The sequence below is a fragment of the Microsporum canis genome, genomic scaffold (assembly GCF_000151145.1).
Source record: "Microsporum canis CBS 113480 supercont1.2 genomic scaffold, whole genome shotgun sequence".
In the NCBI taxonomy this organism is placed as follows: domain Eukaryota; kingdom Fungi; phylum Ascomycota; class Eurotiomycetes; order Onygenales; family Arthrodermataceae; genus Microsporum; species Microsporum canis.
Genome location: NW_003299168.1, coordinates 3,357,094 through 3,381,368, shown reverse-complemented (window position 1 = coordinate 3,381,368; position 24,275 = coordinate 3,357,094). Strand labels below are relative to the sequence as shown.

Here is a 24,275-nt window from a genome sequence, read left to right as displayed (position 1 = left end):
TAATAATGTTTTTATTTTTTTATTTATTTTTTTTTTTTTTTTCCGGAGAGCACATCATAAATCAGCTAGATTGCTCGTCTTTAATATCTGATGAATCTTTTTGTGATGCTTCGAGCTCTGCGTCACTGCTCCATTCCACGTCCTCATCTGCCGACAATTTTCCCTCCTCGTGTGCCTCACTGCCGATACTACCTTTACGAACCATAGTATTCTGCCCTGCGCCATCCACGTCTGTCGGGGTTGAGGGCTCTACCACCACCACCGGTTGTGGTGGTGCGCGAGGCACGCTTCTACTCCGGCTACGGCTGTGGGTTTTCAGCAGCCCTTCATCGTGCGTAGTTGCCTTATTCTCCTCGCCGTTCCAACCCCCACACCCAACACAGCGCCATCGCCCGACCTCTTCCAGGGTGTGTATACCAGGTGCAGCCTGTCCGTTGACCAGGCGACAGTGAACACATATTAGCGCCAGCCGGTTCTTAGGGAGCGTTTCGTCCTCACCAAGGAGAACGTCAAGTATCCGGTCATACCACTGGGGCTGGCGGGGTTCAATATGCTGGGTAATTGGAAAGGCACTGGGGTGAAAACCAGGCTCATCATGTGGTTGCCGCTGTTGACTCTGGGCAACATGTAATCCAGAAGGGCTTGGTGGGCTTGATGAAATACCAGCTGGTTGCCGGTTTTGGCCCTGGTTCATTGGACTGGAAGGTAGAGAACCCCCGAATGGTGCTCGTGGGATATTAGCTGTGGGCGGCGGGGTCATTCTAGTTGTTGCTCCGGGGAACGGGAGGGAAGCTCGAGAACGGGGGACTTTGCGTTTCGTGCCTCCATGTCGATTCCCCCCTTCCATGTCATCAACGTCCTCCTGGGCGGGTAGAGATTTGGGAGGCTGTGCACCATATTTTTCGAGTAGCTGCAATGTGGAATTATATTTTGTGGCCTCTTTCAGCTTTTCAATAGTTCCATCACGTTGCTTCTGCAGTTCTTCAAGGTATTTCTGGGTTTTGGTGATACGATACTGGTAGAAGGCTGCGCCTATCCTCCGGACTGTATATATTCTACAAAAAATAATATATCAGGCATGTACACTAGGAGAAAGAAAGGTGATAAAGTAACATACACTACTGGGCTACCTGATAGAGCTGTGTACTCTACCGGACCCCACTGCTCCCAACCAAGCACCAGTACCGCAATGAGTGCATACAATATGTATGCAAAGGTGGTATATAGTGACCAAAGGGCCTTAAATCGACGAGCACGTTGTCTGTAGAGTTCCAAGCTACCGTTCGACTGTGCGATCTTTTCAGACAGACCCGCGAGTGTCTTCTCAAAGGACGCTGGAGAGTTATCCGCCCCCTATTAACATTCCGTTAGCTCGTTGCTGCACATCAGGGGGCGAATGTATCAAGGGACAAGCTTACTCTCCATGGCCAGAAGGACACCATGGTAATTCAGTATAAGGAGTGCTTCTTCATATCAGCATTTCATGCACTCAACCAGCACTACTTCATCTCTTCCAGCATCTCCTTGCTCTACGAAGTTCGATGTTGCTAAGCTGAAGTCACCAAAAGCGAAAACACCGCCAGTTGAGCATGCTGACTAAGCACGGCCATTAACTTGGTTTGTCAAAAGGAAGCAAGTTAATGGAAGATATATACCACAACCAAGTCTTCTTAGTATATAAACCGTTGGGCTACCAGGTTACAGAGCATACTAGAGCTCCAGGGCTTTCATTTGCATAGGATCAGGGAACAGTGTTTCGCCTATATAACCATCAGGGACTACCGATGCTCAAACGGACCCAAACAGCTACTACAATCTATACAGCTCTATAGCAGTTACGCAGGTGGTTTCTTCCTTTCAGGGTGCTCCGTACACTACTGCCAGTTGGATAATCTGAAGAAGGCCACTTTTTGAGGCAATCGATCGCGATGTTCCAGGTGAGCCAATGCTACTGCGACTTGGTGACTGGACTTAACATTGACATTTCAATTATAGCGTATCCGCGGAGCCATTGATGCCAGGATAGCCGAAGAACAAGCCCGGCAACGAGCGAGCCAGGAAGCCCTTTCACGCTCGAATTCAGGAGCCCGGAAATCTAACAACTCGTCCCCGTCCCAACGTACCGGCCGGGTAAAACAAGATAGCGCTGGGGTTCCATCTCGAGGGCCAGACCCATCAGAGTTTGATGGAGAGACCGTTGTTGGAGACGATGAGCCGGTGACGGAGGCAGCATCGTCTGGTCAAGGGTCAGATCAACCTGCATCTGGCCCTGGACAGACCAAGTCAGATGCAAAGGAGACAGCTACGGCTACATCAAAAGATGGACCCTCGCATGAATTGCCAACTGATGTTCGAGTCAGGCTGCGAAGACTGGATAAGTTGGAATCCAGGTACCAAGGTTTGTGTAGCTGTTCTACCTCCGATTTATCGCTCCTTTGATCTAACTGTCATACGAAGAATTGCTCAAGGCTTATCGAACGGCGCATGCACGAGTCCTTACAATCGAACCGTTTGAAACGGCTCTTCGTGAAAACACACCCCTTACCTCCATTACTGATCCTCGCTCTTTGACTGAATACCTCAATCAAATTTCGTTAAAGGGTGACATGGTAGTAGAAGAATTAAAGCGAGTATCGTCAGAGCGTGATGACTTTAAGACCAAGCTGGAATCCGCCGAGAAGTCAGCGAAGGAGGCATGGGATGAAGTTTCCAAGTTAAAAGACGGAAAGAATGCGACCGGAGACTCGCAGACGAAGGATAATGAACAGCGACAAGGAAAGGCTGCGCTGAATCCCCCACCTATTACTTTACCCAAGGACGAGACTTCAGAAAATACTCAAAAGTCACCAACGCCTTCAATGACATCCATAGCAACTTCTATACCTGGCCTTTCCATATTTTCTCCAAAGACAAAACCAATTACCTCGCCGCCACCAGCCGAGGAGGCTGAAGAATTCTTTTCTTTTGACAACGAGATCCCACGGCTAGAGTCAGAACTTAAGGCACGGGATAATGAGATCACTGGTCTAAAGTCTCAAATAGAGACTCTGATGAATGATCTCGCAGTGGCTCGTGAATCAACCGAGGGTATGGTTCACAGCTTGGAGTCTGCTACACGCGAGCTGAGTGGACTGCGCGAGAACAAGGAACGTCAAGAAGCTCAGTTTGCCAGCCAGGAATCATCCCTCAAGGATCAAGTTAAATCTCTCAAGTCAAAACTGGAGACAGCTTCCTCGGAACTTGACAAGTCTAGCGCTGAAATGGATGGCCTAAGGTCCCAGATAAAAGAGAAAGAAGGAGAAATCAACCAGATAAAAGCGGACAGGCGCACTCAAGAGCAGAATAAAGCGGATGAAAATGGCAAGCGATTGGAAATACTACAAGGGGTTGTAACGAATTTGAAGATGCAACTAAAAGATGCCGAAGATACCGTGTCATCATTAAAAGCGGAGCTATCTGCTAAGGAGGAGGAAACAAGGTCGCTCAGTGCTGTTGTTGACTTTATAGACAGCGGCCTCGAGGACAATACCACATGGAAATCTGTCAGGTGTCGAATTTCCCAAGGGGAACCTGCTAATTTCACAGAGGTGAAAGAGAGCATCGTAGCTATGGATTCTACGAAACCCACAATTGACGCCAGCGCCCCGCCTGCTACTACTGCAACGGCAGGATCAAAGAAGAAGAATAAGAAGAAGAAAAAAGTGACCAGGCAGGAGCCGGAGGAAGCTGCAGAAGCATCAAACAGCAACACTCTACCACCAAGCTCTGATGTGATTGGAGACCTGGAACTCAAAGTTCAAAAGCTCGAGGTAGATATTGCGGAGAAGGATGCTGCAATTGATCGCCTCTACTCAAAGCTTAGAGGAGAGGAGAACCTGCGAGAGGAGATCGAAACTCTGCAGGATGAAGTAGTAAGCCTTGGGCAGGACCATGTTGAGGCTAAGGATAAGGTTAAGGAACTGCTCGCCGATAAATCTGCCCTTGAGCAGCGCGTTACCGATTCTGAGAAAGAATTAACCGCCCTCCGCTTAAGCTCTACGCAGTCTTCCGAAGCTGAGAAAGCTCATAAGGACTTATCGGTGGAATTCGAGGACCTGAAATCGAAAGCACTGACCCTGGAGACGGACCTGAACGCTGCCCAACAGCTCGCGGCAACTAGGTTTAAGGATCTTACCGATCTCAGAGAGTCCTTGCAAAAGATACAACCTGAACTACGCTCTCTACGAGCAGAGTCGGCAGAGCTCAAGACAGTGAAAGAGGAACTAAAAGTAAAGACGTCACAGGTATCAGATCTGGAGCAGAAGCATGAGGATCTACGATTGGAATGGAAGAAACTGCAATCCTCGATTGAAGAGAAGGATTCAGAAGTGAAAACACTTCGTCAGAAGATCAGCCAGGAGACTAACGGTAGACTAAAGGCAGAGCAAGCTCTAGAGGTAGGGCAAGCCGATCTGCGCTATTCCGAGGGGAAAAAGCAAGAAGCAATTGAGGCAAACGAGAAAACTCTACGAGAACTTTCAAAAACCGAGGATGAGCTTCAAGCATCGCAATCAAAGCTCCGTGAGGTTGAAGGGCAGGTATCTCAGCTCACCAGGGACATTGAACGGTTACGGGACGACATCAAGCTCAAGACTGCCCAGTATTCCAGTGCTCAGAGCTTGATGAGCAGCATGCGGGATCAGGCATCAGAAATGGCGATGCAGGTAAAAGAGACAACCGAAAGATGCGAGAGCCTAGAAGAAGAGGTTGCCGATGCGCATCGCCTTTTATCCGAACGCTCACGTGAAGGGGAAACGATGAGACGGCTGTTATCTGACATCGAGATCAAAGCAGACATCAAAGTTCGAGAGTACAAAGAGAGACTTGAAGGAGTAATCGAAGAACGGGACCGAGCGGAGGATGAAGCGAACTCGGCCAACCGAAGAAGAGCTAGAGAAATAGAGGAGCTAAAGACAAAAGCACGGGATGCCGAGAAAGCGCTGAGAAGAGTCGAGGAAGACAAAGACGAGGTAGAGCATGCACAAAGGGAATGGAAACGACGGCGAGGTGAGTTGGAATCCCAGCTTGAGCGCTCGAGCCAGGAGCTTGTCGAGGTTAAGGAAGCCATGTCACATCTACGAGATGCGCTTGATGAGAGCGAGCGACAAGTCAAGGACCTAGAAAAGGAAAAGACAGCCCTTCGGCGATCCATCGAGGAAACCAACCAGCGCCTCGAGAAACTCAAGCGAACAAACAAATCTTTGGCTAGCGACCTAAAGGCTTCACAGTTGCCAAACAAGCGCGGACTTGACTCGGGTAACAGGTCGCCACGCTCCTCTCTTGAATCTGCCAGGCAGCGTGGCGTTACCTCTCCGCCTCCAGGAACCAACAGTAGTAGAAACGGTTCAATCTCACGCAACCAGACGCCGAGCCTCATTGGTGCCAATTCGATTGACTACGTTTATCTCAAGAACGTCCTACTACAGTTCTTAGAGCAGAAAGACAGGAATCACCAGAAGCAACTGATCCCCGTTCTAGGGATGTTGCTCCATTTTGACCCGTAAGTGCTGACCCGTCTCCAGAGCCGAAGCCTTTAAGATCATCTATATACTAAGTTGCTTGCTCTGCTTGCAGGACGGACGAGCAAAAATGGATGTCTGCCATAACATCACGATGAAATGTAGCCTTGTAATTTAGCCTCTCATTCGATGAATTAATACGACATACGTACTCTCAGTATAGCTATACGGTCAACACGATATCTACCGAACCTCGGGTTCGCCCGTCAAAGGGCGTGAAGTATTTTGCCAATAAAGGGCGTTTGCCACTATACACGGGAAAAAAAAAGGTATATATAACTAATACCTTGACTCTTGTCGAGTAAATGTTTAACTCATCCCTATATTAGACAAGAAGCAATCGGTTAATATATATATAGTACAGCAACTACCATGTCCGGCCAACCGACCACAAGACTGGCAACAGAGGATGGTACGATTTACCCCAGATTTTCCAATGGCTCGACCTAGAGAAGTGAAAAAGAAGATTAACTCTGTTCTAACTTGTTTGAACCCGTCAAACAGATGTCCCTATGATCCTCCAGTTCATCAACGAGCTGGCTGAGTACGAAAAGGCGCAGCACGAGGTCCAGGCTACTCTCTCTTCTCTGAAGGAGACCCTTTCGTTCGCAGACTCGCCCAAGCGAGGCTCTGTATATACGTTCCTCATCACCCCGCCAGCAACAGCAGCGGGCGGCAGTCCCAAGCCCGTAGGGATGGCCCTCTTTTTCTACAACTACTCGACCTGGAGGTCAGCACCAGGCGTCTACCTGGAGGACCTATACGTCCAGCCGGCCTATCGAGGCAAGGGATACGGCTTCAAGTTACTGCGAACGCTGGCAGAAGAGGTCATTCGGATCGGAGGGAAAAGACTTGAGTGGTCCGTTTTAAAGTGGAATGAGCCCAGCATCAAGTTCTACAAGTCCATTGGAGCAGCACCGAAGGAGGAGTGGCTGGGGATGTGTGTCTCGGGGGATGCATTGAGCAAACTGGCTGGTCAAGGTCAATAGCTCGAGCTGGCCGTCAGCTGTGGCAGTATATAATAACTATCATCACATAATTACTTGGTTTATGCCCAGAATGTTTCTTCAACTTCCAATAACTTCCCAACAGGCAGCCACCAACCAAACGCTATCAACAAAGCCGTTATAAACAAAGGCTCTGCCAGCTTGCAACGGTCGCCATGCAGCTTTGCCATCTCCGATATCGAGAAAGCTCAAAGAGCTTCGGCGAGTCGGAGAGCTTCAAACTATGGCGAGCAACGAATGACCTCCTGGGTTGGCCGTTGCCACCGCCAGAGACTGGCCTGTGATGAATACCTTTGTTCCGAAGCTCCATCACATTATGTCTTGTCAGATGAAAAAGCTACCTCGGGAACCGTTAACCGGTAGAAGGTGACGACGGGGGATGGCGAGACGAACAGTCTTCATCGCAGCAGTTAACTTGATCAGTTAGCTATTATTCTTAGCTTGCAGAGTTTTTCAACTGGCTAGAAGTCTAACCTTCTTACAACTAACTATACGAAGCTGTCCAAAACACCATGGGAAAAAGGACAAAGAAGAAGAGCGTCGATGGCTTACGGACGAAAGGCTAACCCGCTTCTTTGGCCTGTTGAAACGATGTATAGACGACGACCAGATGACTTACGTCCCGAGGCGAGATATATCGATGATATGGATGACGAAGAACTTCCAACTCCTTGCGCCCCGGAATTCTCCGTGCAGTCGGTGTCAGGACGAAGCTACTTTGCCTTCTGTCCTGTCAGCTTGATCTGGACCTGAAGATGTTTTCTGTTCAAGGCCGGAGTCGAAGGGATGTCTGGCCTAGCTAAGGATTCCCGCTTGACTATGTATAGAGGACTCTCTCCCGCTCCAACTTCTGCCTTGCGCCACAGGTACTAGACACCTCCAAGGACTGTGAAGGTCTCTCTTTGTCTAGAAGAAAGAAAAGAAAGTATAAGAAAAGTAAATGCTAAATCTACTTTTTGACTATGAACCATGGAAGAAGTCGGTTTGATATAGTGTGTATATATATACATCATACCACGAGCCACATTTCTTCCTTTGAATATAGAGATGATCAATCCGCTGCTGCTAGATTATTGCTTGTCTTCACGAAATCAAGCTTGGTTGTTCTCATACAGGGCACAGGTGGAAATGCTCGACTCTCTGTCTGTCTTATTATACCTCTATACGACGGGATACTCAACGTCTACTGGCTAGGAGAGTAGACCAAGGTCGCACACAGGCTATTATCTGGCTTTACTTCAATCAACTCTCTGGCTATATAATTATCACTAAGGTGAACGATTTGCCATCAGCTGTCCAATATGGCTCTCCCGGCTGGCGGGATCCTCCTCATAGTCATCAACACTACATTCACCATTCTCGCCATCATCGCTGTGATCCTAAGATTCTACGCCATCAGCCTTATTGGCAGGAATTACTATTTGAGTGATTATTTAATAGTCCCAGCACTGGTATGGTCGTTCTATGGATGATATCGCGAGTCCACCTACCTCATCACAAGATGGCTGACAGTATCTACAAATAACCACCGTAGATCTTTACTATTGCTACGGCAGCTCTGGCTATTATAAGTAGGTCCAACCTTGCTCGATTAATCATAATTACACAATAGGCGACGCATGATGGCTAACGTTCAACCCATACAGTTGCCGTGGTGGGCGGCGCAGGGCTGCATATGTCCCAAGCAAACAGAGCCCAGCTTATACTACTACTAAAGGTACCATTTGCTTCTGGTTATCTCTATGCAACCGCAGTTTATGGAATACTGGTTAACCCGGCAATACATGTTAGACATTTATAGTCGGACCAGTCATCTGGTCCACGGCCACAACGTTCACAAAGCTTTCTATCCTCTCCTTCTACCACAAGATCTTCGGCTCGAAACTATCAATGAGAATTGCCGTTTATATTGAGAGCGCCCTCACCATTGCGCTCTTCCTGGCTGGTGTTTTGGAGCCATTCTTGCTCTGTCATCCCCTAAGCTACACTTGGGATAAAGCTGAAGCCGGAAGCTGTGGCAACGCGACCAAGGCGTACCTAGCCGTGGCTGTGACCAACTTGATCATCGACTTGTCCATATATCTTCTCCCGATACCCGTGCTTTGGAATCTGCAGATGAATAGGACCAAGAGGTTGGCACTCTGTAGTATATTCGCCGTCGGTTTGTTGTAAGTTGGACAATATCTTTCTTTTCGCTGCTTCCTGCCACTGATTCCATGACTACTAGTGTTTGCATTTTCTCGGGCCTTCGAGTGTACGCTGTCTTGAGCCTGGCGGTTAATGACTATTCTTATACCGTTGTCAAGGATGTAACTTTCGGTGGCCTGGAGGTTGAGTTGGGCGCAATAAACGCTTGTTTGCCATTTTACCGACCTCTCGCCGCTAAATATATTCCGAGCCTCAAGTTTGACCGCAACCAATCGAGGAAGACTTATGTTGATGCCACTCGAACAGCTCATATCCCCTGTAGCAGCGAAGGAGGGTCCCGGGGCTCACGGGGATCTCAGAACCCATTACACCCGATAAGCTCTGGCTCATATGGAAATGAGCAAATGGGGAACCAGCTATATTCTGGCAGGGATGGACATTGCCGGCTGGACGACAGCACACTGGAGAAGGCGCTCACTAGGGAACAATTTGTCATCTGCCGGTGAATCAAGTCAGCCCATACAGACGCCCGAACAGCTCTGCCTCCATCCTCTCAGCAGGCAGTGGCCCTTCTCGAATGAGGCCCACCATATCGGTCCCGGGAGGGAAATCGAACTCAAAACTTGGTTCTCCAGCGCCGCGCATATTGTAGAGCACGGCCTGCTTAAAGTGCCAAGTAAGTAGAGCATCGATAACACGGTGAGGGTCCTCAGGGTGGCGACAGGCAGGCTGGAGGACTGTGTTATGATATTGGTGAGAACTTCCTCGGAAGCTTTGAATACGAAAGCCATCATTTGGGTTAACAGCTATCGCATAGCTATCCCATAGCTGATGAACATCAGCACGAAGAAGAATACCATTGTTCGGGGCATTGATGCCTCTTTCATTAGGGATAACTGTTGGAAAGTCAAATGACGAAAACAATTCACTTAACGCGAGGGGAAATATATGAGCGGCCTCAAACCCAGACCAATAATCGTCTTCAGCATCCATAGCTATAGCCCCGGTGACCATACAGCCCCTATCACGACGTCTCACATCTCGCACAAATGTAGCATCTCGGCAAGAGCTAGACCTCGACAATGTCCGGGGGTAGTATCGATCATTGGTTACCTCGAGTACCTGGCCTGGGGTAGTAGGAGAGAGGATATAGTGACCGTGAGGAAGAACTTCATCGTTTTGCCGGACAGGGAGACTCGAACCCTCTTTGCAGGCATTAAAACCTCCTGGAGCATGAAACAATATCCGAAGAAGGGCAAGGAACTGCGCATTCGTTATTGTATCAGATGCATTTAAGCCGCCTCTGATAACGTCGGGGTCAGAGTCAAGCGAAATCCATACGTTCCTTGAACGAGGCATGCTGGCTAGATGGGAAAGAAGACGAAGAGGGAAGGCTTGCAAATATGATGACAACAACAGAAAGACTTCCAGCAGCAGGATAGTATCAACAGGTTGTATACATATGCTATGTACGGAGTAGAGCCTTAAGCTGCGATGACGTTTGACCAACTTACGTAAGATCATGCAAGGGCCGTTTCTTATGTAATATTTATTATATAATCCTCTATTATTAGAAAAGTAGCTTAGGTAAGGTGTATAAAGCATCATCTATACAATAAGGGGCTATTTGAAATGCCTTTGCCGCAATTGGCTGTCCGACGTTGTGTATGTAAGTCGCCATATGGACTTCCCGACCAACGGCCGTTAGTTTATATACATACATAGTAGTACTCCGTACATAGCCTGTACATACACACCGCACTATGTAGTTACCTCGGTCGACATCCTGAAACGCGATGTAACATGATGTCCCTATGAGGGCATCGATACATGACTAAGGGTTTGGGGTAGAGAGCTAGTTAACCGACTATGGCTGTGTTTTTAATAAACTACATCATAGAGATTCTCGCCGATTCCATGTCCTGCAAGTGAAAATGACCACGAAACGAGTGGGCAGACACACGCCAGAAGAGCTGTTGGAAGCTATCAATTCATACATCGCCAGCCTCTCGGGGCGCCTGCATGTTTTAAACAAGACCGTAAGCATGGAACATAACTATATCGGGAACAGAACTTAGAGAACTAACGGTAGCTACAAAGATACACGACCACCCCGAGACCGCCTACAAGGAGCACCACGCCCATGATGCCATCTGCGACTTTCTCGAAGAACTAGGGTTCAAACCGACACGCCATGCATACGGCCTAGAAACGGCCTTTGAAGTCCTGGCCGGAGAGGGACCCGGACGGTGTATCAACTTTAACGCCGAGTATGATGCTCTGCCCAGGTTGGGACACGCCTGTGGGCACAACCTCATCTCCACTGCGAGTGTCACGGCGTTTGTTGCGCTTGTCTACGCCATCAAGAAGTTTGGCATCAAAGGCAGAGCCCAGCTGCTCGGGACCCCGGCAGAGGAAGCTGGCGGTGGGAAGATCGATCTGCTCAACGCTGGAGCCTACACCCTCCCAGACGTATCTTTGATGATGTAAGAAATTACCCCGTTCTGTGTCTCTGACTGCTTGAGATATAGATATTCAAAGCGATGCATTGTTCAAAACTTCATTCTCTTAGACACCCGATGTCAGACGATAAATACCTCAAAGACGGTGCGATTGGCTCCGGGGGAACGACCTCGCTGGCAAGCTATACCATCATGTGCACGTATGAGGGTGTCAGCGCGCATGCTGCAGCAAGCCCCTGGGAGGGAACCAACGCCCTGGACGCAGTTGTGGCATCGTACAACAACGTATCCATGCTACGACAGCAGATACGGCCCGAAGAAAGAATCCACGGAGCCATCATGCAAGCTCCAAAGATTACCAACGCAATCCCGGAACACACAAAGATCGGGTACACCGTCAGGAGCCCTACCGTTGAGGCAACCAAACGGCTCGGGGAACGCGTGTGTAAATGCCTTGAAGCCGGAGCCATGGCCACCGGCTGCAAGATCAGCCTCGAGCAGGACCCCATCTATGCTGATTTCCGCGTCAACAAGCCTCTCTGTAGCGCTTTTCAGAAAGACATGTGGCTCCAGGGAGAGAAGGTGCTGGAATCCGAGGATGAGAGGATGGCCGGCTCAACCGACCAAGGAAACGTCTCCCACGAACTGCCTGCTCTCCATGCATATATCGGGATTCCTACCGATAAAAGCGTCAATGTGCACACTCGCGGCTTCGAAGCAGCAGCAGCAACCCAAATCGCTAACGACAGAGCAATCAAGGCTGGAAAGGCCATGGCCATGACTGGGTTTAGCCTCCTTGTTGATGACGGCCTTTATGGTCGCGTGTCGGCGGATTTCAAGAATACGACATCCAGATTATCTTGCATCTAGACAGATAGATCTATACACAGTAGAGTTATATCTCACTTATTATTATTATTTGAAGAAAATAAAAAAAAAAAAAAAAAATGAACGACGGGAGGAAAAAAAGAAACTCCTTAGAGCGTTGGCGGTACTGGGAATCGAACCCAGGCTGGGGCAGCCACAATGCCACGTCATACCACTAGACCATACCACCTTAAACTTGATGTTAGGGGCATCCAGCTGTGGCCTTTTCAGTGACAAGAACATGACTCGAAAGGATGTTTCTGTCGCTCCTCGAACGGTTTTAGGGGATGATATAAGAGATATCCGGAGCACGAGCATACGATAGTCAACCTGAGATGCAAGAAACCGACAAAGGATCCTTTCCCGTTGTCTGGCTTGTTCAGATGTGATGGGCTAGCCGTTAGTTATACGCGAAAGCACTCAGTGAGGGGCACTCTTTTCATCTCACCAGGGTTGACATAACTACTTAGAAGCCCCTTATAAGGAGTCTGTCTTTCTCCATCGTTGTCGCTACCAGGGGCCTTACGACATATATTTATCATCTAGTTTGCTAGATGTCACCTCTACAATGACGTCCTTTGCGGTACCAATCCCCGAAGATATCATCAAGCAGTCAAAGGCTTTGACTCGCTTCCCTGTACTCGTCCACGCCAATCATTCTCTCTGCCTAGACAGGTCTTCTAGGCTCAAGGAAGAGTTCAAGGCTACCCTAAATGTCCAACTGGATGCAAAGACCATTGACACTTTTCCACTGTTAGGCCCGGTTCACACTGTGGCTTTTATTATCCCCGGATGTTTACCAGAAAGGCTGCCTGTACTGGCGGAATTTGTGGATTTTGCAGCCCTCAAGGATGGTATTTACACCTACCAACTAGGTTCTGGCTCTCAGCTCATTACTGTCTAGACTACTATGCTGCAGCTGAGGTCGAAAACACGGTCTCGTTCGCCAAACAGCTCGAAGCAAGGATCTTGGTCGAGATGATGGAGATGGACCGAGAACTCGCCATGAATCTTCTGGCTTCATACAGTAATGATCTAGACATGTCCACTTTGCCTCCCTCTAGAGTACAAACATTGGAAGAGTATACCCCTCTCCGCCACAGCAACATTCGTGCCGAGTAAGGTCTTCCTCCCCAGTCCGTTGTCCTCGACAGGTCTAACATCAAAATGTAGTATGTTTCTAGACATGTGGTGCTTCGGCCTTGGTATCCACTTGACAAGGGAAGAGAAGGCAAAGTATTCTGAGGTTGTCAACCTGGCCCTGACTTCAGCTGCTCTGGTCGATGACTACTACAGCTGGCCAAAGGAAATCAAGCATCACATCGAAAAGAAGCACTCCAAGGAGCCGTTGAACGCTGTTTCTATTCTGATGCGACAGTATAATTGCTCTGAGCCCGAAGCCCTTGCTAAGCTACGCGAAGAATATGTTTTCTTGCAAGAGAAACACCTAGCGCTCCTTCAAAAAATTGAGCGGGATGAAGGGCTTACTGAAACTCACCGTAAATATATAACGGCAACGCAGCATGCGGCTTCAGGTTCGGAGTTCTGGAGCATCTTTGCCCGCCGTTATCCAACTAAAGCTGGTTTAAATCAGCCAGAGTGCGTTCTAGTTGGCGGGGAATTTCAATATGAGACGGCTGACAGCGTTCCATGCCAGTCATCTTCGCCTTTGACCGACAAGAGTGCCACTTTCGCTATTAACAGCGGCATTGATAACGTTAATGCTAAGAATACTAATACCAGTGACGCCAATGATGTCCATGAGAATAGAACTAATTCTACCCTCAAAGATCAGGGAGCACCCCATACACTCAACGAGATTATCAAACCCTCAGATGATGTAAGTTTATTCTTCTCAGCATTATCAGCGTATTAACTATGGTAGATTGTGCTCGCTCCATACAAGTACATCGCCTCATTACCATCAAAGAACACCCTAGCTGCGTTGATTGACGCCCTTAATTTATGGCTGAAAATACCCCAGCCCATCTTGTCAACAATCAAAAAGATTGCCGACATGCTACATCATGCGTCTCTAATGTGAAACAAGCCTTCCCTGCACAGGATATCATTTCAACATTTCTGATTTAAACATTAGGCTCGACGACATTGAAGATAATTCTAAGCTTCGGCGCGGCAAACCGTCTACGCACTTGATATATGGCGCCGCACAAACTATAAACTCGGCCAACTATGTCTTTGTCAATACATTTGCGGAGCTAAGCAATCTCAGTAACGCAGCTGCCTCCGCCATTTATATTGGTAAGCCCACGAGGAATCTAAGGCTTTACAGGTGAATACTGATCATTTTATAGATGAAGTACAGAATTCTTTCTGCGGCCAGGCTTCCGATTTGCATTGGAAATACCACTCTTGTTGCCCAACGGTTGAGGAATATATGATGATGATTGATAACAGTAAGCGTTCTTTCAAGAGAAACCCACAACAAAATCATTATACCATACCTGACAAGTCATAGAAACCGGAGCTCTATTCCGGCTATGTGTTCGACTTATGCAAGCTGAATCCGCTGCCCCCAAGTAAGCGTTTCCATACGGTTTTACTGACGCTACTTCTAACATCGCACCGCCCAAGCGTCGACTTCAGTAAATTCGTGACTCTTCTCGGTCGGTATTACCAGATCCGAGATGATTACCAAAATCTTGCTTCTAAAGAGGTATTCACGTCCACGTTAGTATATCGATACATACGGTAGTTAAGCTAACAATAACAGTACACTAAATTCAAAGGTTTTTGTGAAGATCTTGACGAAGGGAAAATGTCTCTCCCTTTAATATACACTCTTCAGCACCCGGGTGCTCATCAAAAGGCAATTCAGGGCGTCTTGCAGCATAAAGGCGCAGATGGGTTGCCCTTGGAAGTAAAAAGCTGGGTATTAGCGTACATTCAAGAGACCGGATCTTTAAAGTCCACACTTACGCTGATTCATAAAATGCAACATGACTTACTTGACCAGCTGAGCATTTTAGAGCAGGGGTTTGGGTCCCGAAATTTCATTCTCCAATTGTTGCTACTGAAGTTACAGTTTTAAATATTATATGATCATTCATAGAACTTCGGGCAGTCAACCAGCACAGCAGGCCTTTTTTTTTTTCAAGTTAACTAGTTAGCTATGATTTAAATGTCGGTCTGTTTAAATTGATGCTGTCAGTAACTGATGCGTGAGATTGTACAATCTTTTAGTTACTATCCAGCGTATGAGAACAAAATCTTTCTCAAGTATCTTACATTGACCAAACCATTCTTGCTATATCCAATCGGCATGCGAACACTCTCTCGACTTTCTGGGCGGCCTCTTGCTTTACAGCCTCGACTAAAACCCACTCCGTTTTTGCCCTTTAAAGTTCCTTATGCCGTATACTCTCGAATGTCAGCCCTTGGACTGATCTGTCGTCGGGAGAGTGGTACTCGCTACCGACTCACTCGTCCGCTTGGGGCTCAAATCCCGGGCAAAACGCCCAATGTGTGGCTTGCTCGAGATGTTTCCAATGATGCTGAATATGTTGTCAAGCAACCTCCCACGGATACTAGAAGTGACGATGCATGGTCACTCGCGGCCTTCAAACACGAGCTAGAGATGCAAAGGCTTTTCGCCAATGATCCAATGATCCGTCCGCTTGTCGACTATGTACCTGAATCAGAACCTGGTGGGCCAATGATGGTTCTAGAGGCGTTTCCGCAGTCCCTATGGGGAGCTCGACATACAAGGCCCTTCACTATACCGGAAATCAAATGGGTTATGAAGGGCGTTCTCTTAGGCATATTTACGGTGCATATGAAAGGCTTGGTGTACACTGGTAAGTATTTACAAAATAAGAAAGACTAAATAAATCTTCCACTGTTGCTGACAGGTTAAACGTTCAGATTTAAAGATGGAGAATGTTGCCGTTGCAGGGCTTGATTCCTCCAAGCCGAACGAAAATGTGCGAGATATTATTGTCAGACTGGCAGACTGCGATGCAAGTAAGGCTATTTTCATGTCGATACTCTATTCTTCTACGCACAATTCTAACTCGTTCCATAGTCAGCAAACCATGCAGTAGAGAGATCACTTCTCTTACATATCGCAGCCCCGAAGTCCACTTTGGGAAACCGTGGACACAGAGTACAGATGTCTGGTCCTGGGGGATAATTGTCAGTCCATACGTTCTAAGAATATATATACTACCCACTAATAATTTATATAATTCATAGTTGGCCCAGTTGTTGCAAGCTAAAGTTGACTTCAAGTCGCCAGGAATGTACGATTCGGGTCAAATTGGGACACTCAAAGAAAAATCAAAGGCAGTCCGTGACAAGCTTGCAATCGATTTCGACCTCGCATCTATTCCATTTTACGCCGACGATGAGCGATGCGCCAAACTATTACCTCCCGCTCAGCCGGATGAAGCATATATGTGGGCGAATACTATGGTCGAAAATGGAATTGCGGGTGAGGATATCCAATTCTTAGCTGAGGTGTTGAACCCAGACCCGAGCGCTCGTCTGACAGTCCGCGAGATTCTCGAGAGCGGGTACCTGGATGTATAACCATGCAATCCTTCATAATAAGCCGCCTTGCATCGAAGAGAACAACTTGATGTGGATATTCGAGATACCTTCTTTTAAAACTCGTTTTAGACGTGAAATAGAGCCGCAACCCAAATTAATTTAAGGTTAGCCCAAAGTTAAGATCTTTTCTCATTGGCTGGGTTGTTTGCGGGACCAAAGCCGGCATGTCAGCTTGCTTTCTTGCATGAAAAAGCATTTTCAACTCAACTGCTTGACGGACAGCCCACTATTCTGTTTTTTTTTTTTTCCCTTCACGTTTGCCAGTACCATGGATCGATCCCCAGGTAGCCTCTCTACCAGAGAGACGGGGCAAGAGCCTCCTTTTGGAGGAAACGATCTAGCAGAGGCCCTTGATCTAGAACTGCTTGGTGAGTTGACAGAAGAGAACAGAGATATAGTTCACTCTTTGCAGAAAACACAGTAAATGTGCTAAGGCAGAGTTGTGCTTAGCTGCCATGGGCTATAAACAGGAGTTTCGCAGGCATTACTCTACGCTCCAGGTGTTTGCAATTGCTTTCAGTATTATGGGCTTGTTACCATCGATCGCATCAACACTATCATTCTCAGTATCTGCTGGGCCAGCAGCCATGGTTTGGGTATGTAAAATACAACCTTAGGATACAAGTCCCTCTCTATGGTAACACCAGCTTTGGGATAAGGCTAACCCTGTACATTATTATATAGGGCTGGTTCACTGCCTGCTTTTTTATATTCATAGTTGGGACTGCTCTGGTGCGTTAAAAGGGAACTCTTTTATCGTATATATATTGCTTTTGTGTGTATCATCGCTGAATTTCGATAGGCTGACCTTGGCTCTGCATTGCCAACATCCGGAGGGTTGTATTGGTGGACTCACCACTTTGCGGCTGCCAAGTGGAAGAACCCTCTTAGTTTTCTTGTCGGCTATAGCAACACCATTGGGCTCATCGGTGGTATATGCTCGGTTGATTGTGAGTGGACGGGGGTATCGCGGTGATCCTCAGCCCGGTGCTAATGTATCTTTCGCAAAAAACAGATAGCTTTGTGCTAATGGTATTCGCTATTGTCTCTTTCGTCCGAGACGGGGAATGGATGGCCTCAAGAAATCTGATATATGGTGTTTACGCAGCTACCATAGTAACCCACGGGGTCCTCGCTATCTTGGCCGCGCCCATAATGCATCGTATACAAACGGCTTGTATTGTTGCTAATGTTGGTTTAGTCCTGGCAACAGTCATCGCTTTGCCAATCGGAAGGTCACGAACAGTCGAGGGTATCAACTCTGCAGCCTACGTTTTCGGCCACATAGATAACCTCACGACGTGGCCGGCCGGATGGGCGTTTATGCTCGCATGGCTTTCACCGATCTGGTCGGTTGGCGCATTTGATTCCTGTATTCACATGAGCGAAGAAGCCATGAATGCCGCCAAAGCTGTCCCGTATGGAATTCTCGGAGCTATCGGTGCCTGTTGGTCCCTTGGATTTGTGTCTCTCTGCATAATCGCTGCTTGTATGAGCACTGATCCCCATGCAATCCTCGAGAGCCGATTCGGCCAACCAATCGCCCAGGTCAGTTGATCCGTGATCCGTACACCGTATACACTCTGTCTCGGGATATCAATGTAAACTGACTCGCACCCAGATATACTACGATGCCTTGGGCAAGAATGCAGCCATAGGATTTATGGTGACGATGGCGACAGTCCAGTTTTTCATGGGGTTAAGCATTGTAAGGGGCCTTTCCAACCATAAAATGGGTACTCATGTGTCGAGATTATCACTAACAGGGCTGATATCCAGGTCATAGCGGCATCTCGACAAACTTGGGCTTTTTCCCGTGACGGGGCTCTCCCTTTTTCAGACTACTTGAAAGTCGTCAGCACAAGATTTCGCTACCAGCCAGCGCGTGCAGTAGCGGGAGTCACCATCACATCAGTTATTCTAGGCTTACTATGCCTGATTAACAACGCCGCTACCAACGCTCTATTCTCGTTGACTGTTGCCGGGAATAGCGTTGCATGGGCGACACCGATATTCTGCCGCATCTTCTGGGGCCAAGATAAGTTTAAACCAGGCTCGTTCTATACAGGCCGGCTCAGCACCCCTATCGCCATTATCGCATTGGTGTATTTGGCTTTCTCAATCACCCTTTCGATGTTCCCAACTGCCGGGCCTGCACCGAGCCGTAAGTCCAGCCCGTGTCTCCTGCTCTTCCTCTTCAAGTAAGCATAAGTTCAATGCTGACGCTGAATTGACACATCTACAGCGGACAATATGAACTACACGGTCGTGATCAACGGATGTGTCTGGGTTGGCTCGCTGCTGTATTATTTCTTATCAGCAAAGAGGTGGTTCCATGGGCCTCAGAGAACGCTTGTTCCGGCATCACCCTCAGCGGAACCGATAACAAAGAGATGAGATGATGCGATGTTCATTTATGATGTTTCCTAGAGGAGATTTTTGACATATAAGGGAAACTCATCAGCGAAACTAAAAAGTTAGTAAGAGTTTATATAAGCTATCATGACTAATCAGCTCTAAACTAGATAAACTTTAACAACGAAACTTAGTTCGTTTTTTTGATATCGACCAAAGAGGCGAAGAAACTAAACTACAACCTTAGCTGCTATTATTACAGAGTATTAATATAGTTGGCGCTACAAGCATATCCTCCACAACTCGCTAGCCACTCTCAACCAATGTTTGCTGTTTCTTGCTTATCTTACTTGGCGGAGATGATGCCATCCGCCACAGGTATTTTCTTTGTGGTGTCGGACATGTTGCGTGTTAAAGATCCCTGGCCGTGGAGGAGCTAAAGCATTCTCTCGTATCTTTCCCCGCTGGAACGAGAGCAACTGTCGGGTAACAGAAGAGCTCGGCTTCGGCTTTTTATTTTGACATCTCTCAAGTCCTGTGCCTGTCGGGCCGTCTTCGAGTTCGTTCCCTTTTCACTTGCATTTTTAAAATCTCTTTCAGGCCGAGGGCTCTAGAATTTGACTGGCTCGAGGTCAGCCGTGGCCTTTGTTGCCCCGACGATTTTTGTGAGGGTGGAAGAAACAGTGTATGAGCTTCTACGATGGCTATTGCTGAGAGCACTTCCGATGGCGCAGACGTGATCATTCCTACGAGCGCGCATGGGAAGTCTCCGGGGGATCCTGTGCTGCTGGAGAGCGGAGATCAAGATGAGACTCCCCAGAATGCACCGCTGCATCGGACTCTGAAGTCGAGACATCTTCAGATGATTGCCATCGGAGGTGTGTGATGTTTCCAATGCCTTTCTACAGCACCCAGATGATTAATATTTAATTTGGAACAGGCATCATTGGGCCCGGTTTACTCGTTGGATCTGGAAATGCGCTGCATGTTGCTGGCCCAGCCGGCATTATCATCAGCTTTACACTTGTTGGGATTCTAGTGTTCTTCATAATGTAAGTGCTTCTCGCTGTGGTTATGGCTAGAGGAGTAGTTGGAATATATATGGTGCTAAAGAACTTTCTTAGGCAATCGTTGGGTGAAATGGCCACTCTCATACCTGTATCAGGATCGTTCACAGAGTATTCGGCTCGCTTTGTTGATCCTTCACTGGCTTTTGGTCTTGGCTGGGCCTATTGGTACCTATGGGTTACCGTCAGTGCCTCCCTTTCTTGACCACTATTATTTCTCTTTGCCAGTAGGATCACTGTTGATACTCTGCAGGTCCTGTCAAACGAATACAATGCGCTGTCTCTTGTCATGGGTTATTGGACAGATGTCGTACCCCAATGGGCATGGATTCTTATGTTCTGGGTCATTTTCCTCGCCTTGTCGAATCTTGGAGTTTTAACATACGGCGAGGTTGAGTTCTGGCTTGCCTTGTAAGCAACTCCATTTTCTCCTTTTTTCTTAACATCTTCTCCTACAGTATCGGCTAATATACACCTGTGCATAGGATTAAAGTCATCTCCCTTACCATATTCTTTATCCTGGCAACTTGTATCAGCGCTGGTGGTATTGGAGGTAAAACTATTGGCTTTAAGTACTGGAAGGACCCTGGCGCTTTCGCCGATTCAATCAACGGAGTTGCAAAGACATTTGTAATTGCAGGGACTCTGTATGCGGGAACTGAAATGTACGATATGACTTTGGCATTATTGCTCCCCTAAGCATCGTAACTGACTCGATCTAGGGTCGGTATCACCGCGGGTGAATCGGCAAATCCTCGAACCGCCGTTCCAACTGCTATCCGCCAGGTGTTTTGGCGTATTTTGATTTTCTACGTTGGTTCGTATACCTCGATCATGGCATCCTGCGCAGTATTAAAACTGAACCGTGATATTAGGAATGATGTTCTTCATCGGTATCCTACTACCATATGATGACAAACGTCTCCTTTCCTCCGGCTCCAAGACGGCACAGTCTCCACTCACCATTGCACTCTCCGATGCAGGTATCCTCCCGGCTGCTCATTTGATCAACGGCCTGATCGTTATTTCCGTTATCTCGGCTGGTAACAGCTCACTATACGTGGCCTCCCGTACGATGCTTTACATGGGGCGAACAGGCAAGGCACCCGCCATACTGGGCCGAACAAACAGAGCCGGCGTACCTTGGGTTGCCTTGCTTTTTACCAATCTAGTCGCTTGTATATCGTTCCTCTCCCTGTCTTCTAGTGCAGGAAAGCTATATTCTGCACTCATAACTCTATCCGGAGGTAAGCGAGCTAGGAATCCTATCTAATATCTACTCGTTATACTGACACATGTCAAAAAGTGTGCACTTTTATTGTTTGGGCTGTTATAGCCGTAACCCATATTCGTTTCCGCCAGGCCCTCGCAATCCAAGGCGAAGACGTCACTGTGTTACCGTTTCAAGCCATGTTTTACCCCTGGGGAACCTATCTTGCTCTTGCAGCAAACATATTTCTGGTTTTCTTCCAGGGATACACAGCTTTCCTTAACCCGTTTAGTGCCGAAGATTTCGTTATCAACTATATCCTTCTACCCGTATTCATTATACTGGTGCTTATCTGGAAGTTCACTAAGAAGACTAAAATCGTCAAATTAGAGGAGATGGACATTTGGAGTGGGAGAAGGGAGTATGGTGAAGATATTATGGAAGATAGCTCCAAGAAGAGCATTTGGACTAAGATCAAGGATATCTTAGTTGGATAATGGCCTATTTTTATGTACTTTACACATAGAAAATACAAGTGGCAGATACTCAACAGATGAGATGAAGATTGACATGTGTTTGTATATATTTTATTTATCTCGTTAATCATTGCGCTAATCTAACCCTGATATAGAGTCAATTAAAATCAAGAATGGTTATGCATGGGATAAGAAACCAAATCTCAGTGTTCTCAAAAGGTAGAATATTAAAGGGGGGAAATAATAACTAGTCAAAGCGCCCAGCGCTATTGGATAATTTTAACAAAGCCATGTCCAAATATACAAGAACATAACAGCCCTGTAACGGCATTGATGGCCAGGGTGCCAAAAAAGAGAGGTGCTTGAGCGATACGGGGTCACATAAACTTCCTCTGCTTCACTGGGCTTGGAGTTCTCATGTGGTCGTGAGAGGGATAGCTGGAGGAAGGTGCCATTTCTAGTTGTCCTTGGGGCCGACTTTCCGGGCCCTTGTCACCCCTAAAAACACCTTGGGGAGCGTTGTGACTAAAGAATGGATTGTCCATTTCTAGCCTCGAATGGCCAGATGTGTAGCTGAGGTGGGACTGCTGAGTGGGCATGTGAGGAGGGGCCGTATAGCCTGTATAACCGGACGGCATTGGAGGTGGATTGTTTGATTTATTGCGGAAGAAAGAGAAGGTAAGGTTAGAAACTGTGACACAGAGAGCTATGGAGAATATAAAGAAGAACTGTACACCGTTAGCCTTGGAAATTTTTAGTGTTTAAACAAGGCTGTGCGGGGAGGTTCCTACCATTGCTTTGAAACTAATGGGTTCGATAAAACCGTTGAATATCTCCGCTAGTGTCTGTGCGGATACCCTTGCCCGGCCAACTTTTGCAGGATCTCTATGCATACACCTCTCCCAGTTATCGCACACCGTTTCCAGTGCAGGTAGTCTCCTCCCATCAGGGTCACCGCAACGGTTCTCGACGTAGTTTTTAGTACATATGGCTATCTCTGCAAGGATATCCGCCGACTGGCTCTCACTAGCTATCTCGACGTCGTGTTTAATAGCAAGTAAGAAAGCAACAATGACGTATAATATCAAGAAGGCGATTATCAAGTTAAATGTGAATTGAGCGTAGTATGACAGTATTCGAGGAATATGTGGGTGAGTTTCGAGAAAGGTAAAGAGCCGTGAAAGGTAGGGTATATGATGCGTGTTTTCAACTTGGTTGTTCTGTTGTGCGTTTTGTGGTTTCCGGTCCAACCCGCGGCTACTCAGCCGGTCATCACTGCTGTCTTCACTGAAATGGCGGACGTGTCTGAGCTCTCGATCTCGTCTGCGTCGCTTTTGGACCTTCTTCGCCAGGGCATGCGGGAACTTATTTGAGCGTGGCACTTCCCCACGGCCAGAACTTGGAGCAGCCGGAGCATACATGCCATAGAGGTTGAATAAGGAATTGCGGCGGGTGGCCTTTGACGGTTGTTCGGGGGTCTCGTCATTATCTGCATGCTCCGGAGATGAAAGGTTTTCAGCTCCTGAGGAGACATCCACTTCTAACTTGCGCGGTGTCGTAAAAGACGAGCCACGGGTGAGGTTGACATTATTAAAAGAGGGCTGCGCGAGGCGGGTTGTCTGGGTCAACGGCTCGCGTGGTGCTGGGGTCTGGGGTTTTATGGGGGACGCAAAGGTTCGACGGCCATCTAAAGAAGTTAATGGAAAAAGTTAGCGACCTTTTCTAATTCACGCCTATCCAGCTACCGTGCTTACTTGATTGATCATTCTTGAGGCCGAGTTGGTAGAAGGGCGAAGTGGCATCTCCAGGAGCTCTTGTCTGCCACTCAAAGTCCATAGGGGCTTCGTTGGAGCGGTTCTGCATGGTGTTGAGCCGCGATTAGCATGTTATAGACCAGGCTGGTACTCCGTAAGGAACAACTTTGAAGTTTGAAGTTGTAAGTCACTAATAACATCCGAACAACATCCAAATCATTTGTGGTTCCTTTTGCTACTTTATATTTCCATCTTTTATTTTTTTTTTGTTATTGTTAGTTGTTGGTCAAAGCTGTAATATTACTAAGCAAAACAAGACGATCATGTGACTTATATCACATTATGTAATTTGAGCCTCAGTTATATAAGCATACCACGTGATTAAGGCTAGTTCCAAAAGTGACTTTTTTCCTTTAGGCCATAAACTTGCGCCTTTCTCTGGTCTGACCTCCAGCTTCTACTTTCTTAGCTATTGCTAGTTTACATAGCAGAATCATCCTATGGAAAGGCAGCTTGGAGCTTATTTTCGATGCATAGCAGAGAGCTCACCTTGTATAACCACTTGACAAGGCTGCCTTAAGGTGCCCTTCACAATTGTCTCCATAGACATGCCTATGGCTTGTCAATACGTCACGGCTAGGAATGACGGCTGCAGCTGAAACAAATCTCACTCTAAGCACCCTCTGTTCCAAGCTAGGTATGACGCGACCGTTCGATTCTCACGTTAACCCTATCTACACTGTGCTGACCTATGGAACGCTGTGGGTAGCAGATCTCCCCTTCCACCTCATGCCGCGTC

At 47.4% G+C, this 24,275-nt stretch overlaps 10 protein-coding genes and 1 non-coding gene across 11 annotated transcripts; 7 read left to right on the top strand and 4 right to left on the bottom strand.

Annotated features, from left to right (window-relative positions):
* Window positions 1–61: 61 nt before the first annotated feature.
* Window positions 62–1,442, bottom strand: MCYG_02728 (conserved hypothetical protein; the record flags this gene model as incomplete). Its single annotated transcript, XM_002849748.1, has 3 exons — window positions 62–1,055; window positions 1,118–1,353; window positions 1,419–1,442. The coding sequence occupies 3 exons, from the start codon at window positions 1,440–1,442 to the stop codon at window positions 62–64; spliced, it is 1,254 nt and encodes a 417-aa protein (XP_002849794.1).
* A 1,164-nt stretch (window positions 1,443–2,606) lies between these two features.
* MCYG_02727 (viral A-type inclusion protein repeat protein) lies at window positions 2,607–6,547 on the top strand (the record flags this gene model as incomplete). The annotated part of the gene is made up of 4 exons (XM_002849747.1): window positions 2,607–5,539; window positions 5,722–5,778; window positions 5,918–5,970; window positions 6,063–6,547. The coding sequence occupies 4 exons, from the start codon at window positions 2,607–2,609 to the stop codon at window positions 6,545–6,547; spliced, it is 3,528 nt and encodes a 1,175-aa protein (XP_002849793.1).
* Window positions 6,548–7,866: 1,319 nt separating this feature from the next.
* Window positions 7,867–9,219, top strand: MCYG_02726 (uncharacterized protein; the record flags this gene model as incomplete). The annotated part of the gene is made up of 5 exons (XM_002849746.1): window positions 7,867–8,016; window positions 8,100–8,136; window positions 8,212–8,282; window positions 8,357–8,733; window positions 8,793–9,219. 5 exons carry the CDS (start codon window positions 7,867–7,869, stop codon window positions 9,217–9,219), a joined length of 1,062 nt encoding a protein of 353 aa, XP_002849792.1.
* Window position 9,220: 1 nt separating this feature from the next.
* Window positions 9,221–10,072, bottom strand: MCYG_02725 (conserved hypothetical protein; the record flags this gene model as incomplete). The annotated part of the gene is made up of 1 exon (XM_002849745.1): window positions 9,221–10,072. One exon carries the CDS (start codon window positions 10,070–10,072, stop codon window positions 9,221–9,223), a length of 852 nt encoding a protein of 283 aa, XP_002849791.1.
* Window positions 10,073–10,345: 273 nt separating this feature from the next.
* MCYG_02724 (aminoacylase 1-like protein 2) lies at window positions 10,346–12,045 on the top strand (the record flags this gene model as incomplete). The annotated part of the gene is made up of 4 exons (XM_002849744.1): window positions 10,346–10,382; window positions 10,483–10,511; window positions 10,814–11,199; window positions 11,286–12,045. The coding sequence occupies 4 exons, from the start codon at window positions 10,346–10,348 to the stop codon at window positions 12,043–12,045; spliced, it is 1,212 nt and encodes a 403-aa protein (XP_002849790.1).
* A 116-nt stretch (window positions 12,046–12,161) lies between these two features.
* Window positions 12,162–12,232, bottom strand: MCYG_10529. The gene has a single exon. It is a non-coding gene; the product is annotated as a tRNA-His (tRNA).
* A 378-nt stretch (window positions 12,233–12,610) lies between these two features.
* On the top strand, window positions 12,611–15,094 carry MCYG_02723 (geranylgeranyl pyrophosphate synthase; the record flags this gene model as incomplete). Its single annotated transcript, XM_002849743.1, has 9 exons — window positions 12,611–12,896; window positions 13,107–13,160; window positions 13,227–13,882; window positions 13,928–14,073; window positions 14,141–14,304; window positions 14,358–14,459; window positions 14,522–14,582; window positions 14,650–14,719; window positions 14,777–15,094. 9 exons carry the CDS (start codon window positions 12,611–12,613, stop codon window positions 15,092–15,094), a joined length of 1,857 nt encoding a protein of 618 aa, XP_002849789.1.
* A 336-nt stretch (window positions 15,095–15,430) lies between these two features.
* On the top strand, window positions 15,431–16,593 carry MCYG_02722 (conserved hypothetical protein; the record flags this gene model as incomplete). The annotated part of the gene is made up of 3 exons (XM_002849742.1): window positions 15,431–15,860; window positions 16,088–16,197; window positions 16,258–16,593. 3 exons carry the CDS (start codon window positions 15,431–15,433, stop codon window positions 16,591–16,593), a joined length of 876 nt encoding a protein of 291 aa, XP_002849788.1.
* A 289-nt stretch (window positions 16,594–16,882) lies between these two features.
* Window positions 16,883–19,016, top strand: MCYG_02721 (GABA-specific permease; the record flags this gene model as incomplete). The annotated part of the gene is made up of 7 exons (XM_002849741.1): window positions 16,883–16,982; window positions 17,065–17,210; window positions 17,417–17,564; window positions 17,630–18,162; window positions 18,236–18,322; window positions 18,394–18,815; window positions 18,860–19,016. The coding sequence occupies 7 exons, from the start codon at window positions 16,883–16,885 to the stop codon at window positions 19,014–19,016; spliced, it is 1,593 nt and encodes a 530-aa protein (XP_002849787.1).
* Window positions 19,017–19,669: 653 nt separating this feature from the next.
* MCYG_02720 (amino acid permease) lies at window positions 19,670–21,743 on the top strand (the record flags this gene model as incomplete). The annotated part of the gene is made up of 8 exons (XM_002849740.1): window positions 19,670–19,847; window positions 19,910–20,021; window positions 20,094–20,204; window positions 20,268–20,447; window positions 20,522–20,701; window positions 20,759–20,853; window positions 20,912–21,283; window positions 21,343–21,743. The coding sequence occupies 8 exons, from the start codon at window positions 19,670–19,672 to the stop codon at window positions 21,741–21,743; spliced, it is 1,629 nt and encodes a 542-aa protein (XP_002849786.1).
* A 356-nt stretch (window positions 21,744–22,099) lies between these two features.
* Window positions 22,100–23,585, bottom strand: MCYG_02719 (bad response to refrigeration protein 6; the record flags this gene model as incomplete). Its single annotated transcript, XM_002849739.1, has 3 exons — window positions 22,100–22,450; window positions 22,514–23,409; window positions 23,477–23,585. 3 exons carry the CDS (start codon window positions 23,583–23,585, stop codon window positions 22,100–22,102), a joined length of 1,356 nt encoding a protein of 451 aa, XP_002849785.1.
* Between the last annotated feature and the right edge of the window lie 690 nt (window positions 23,586–24,275).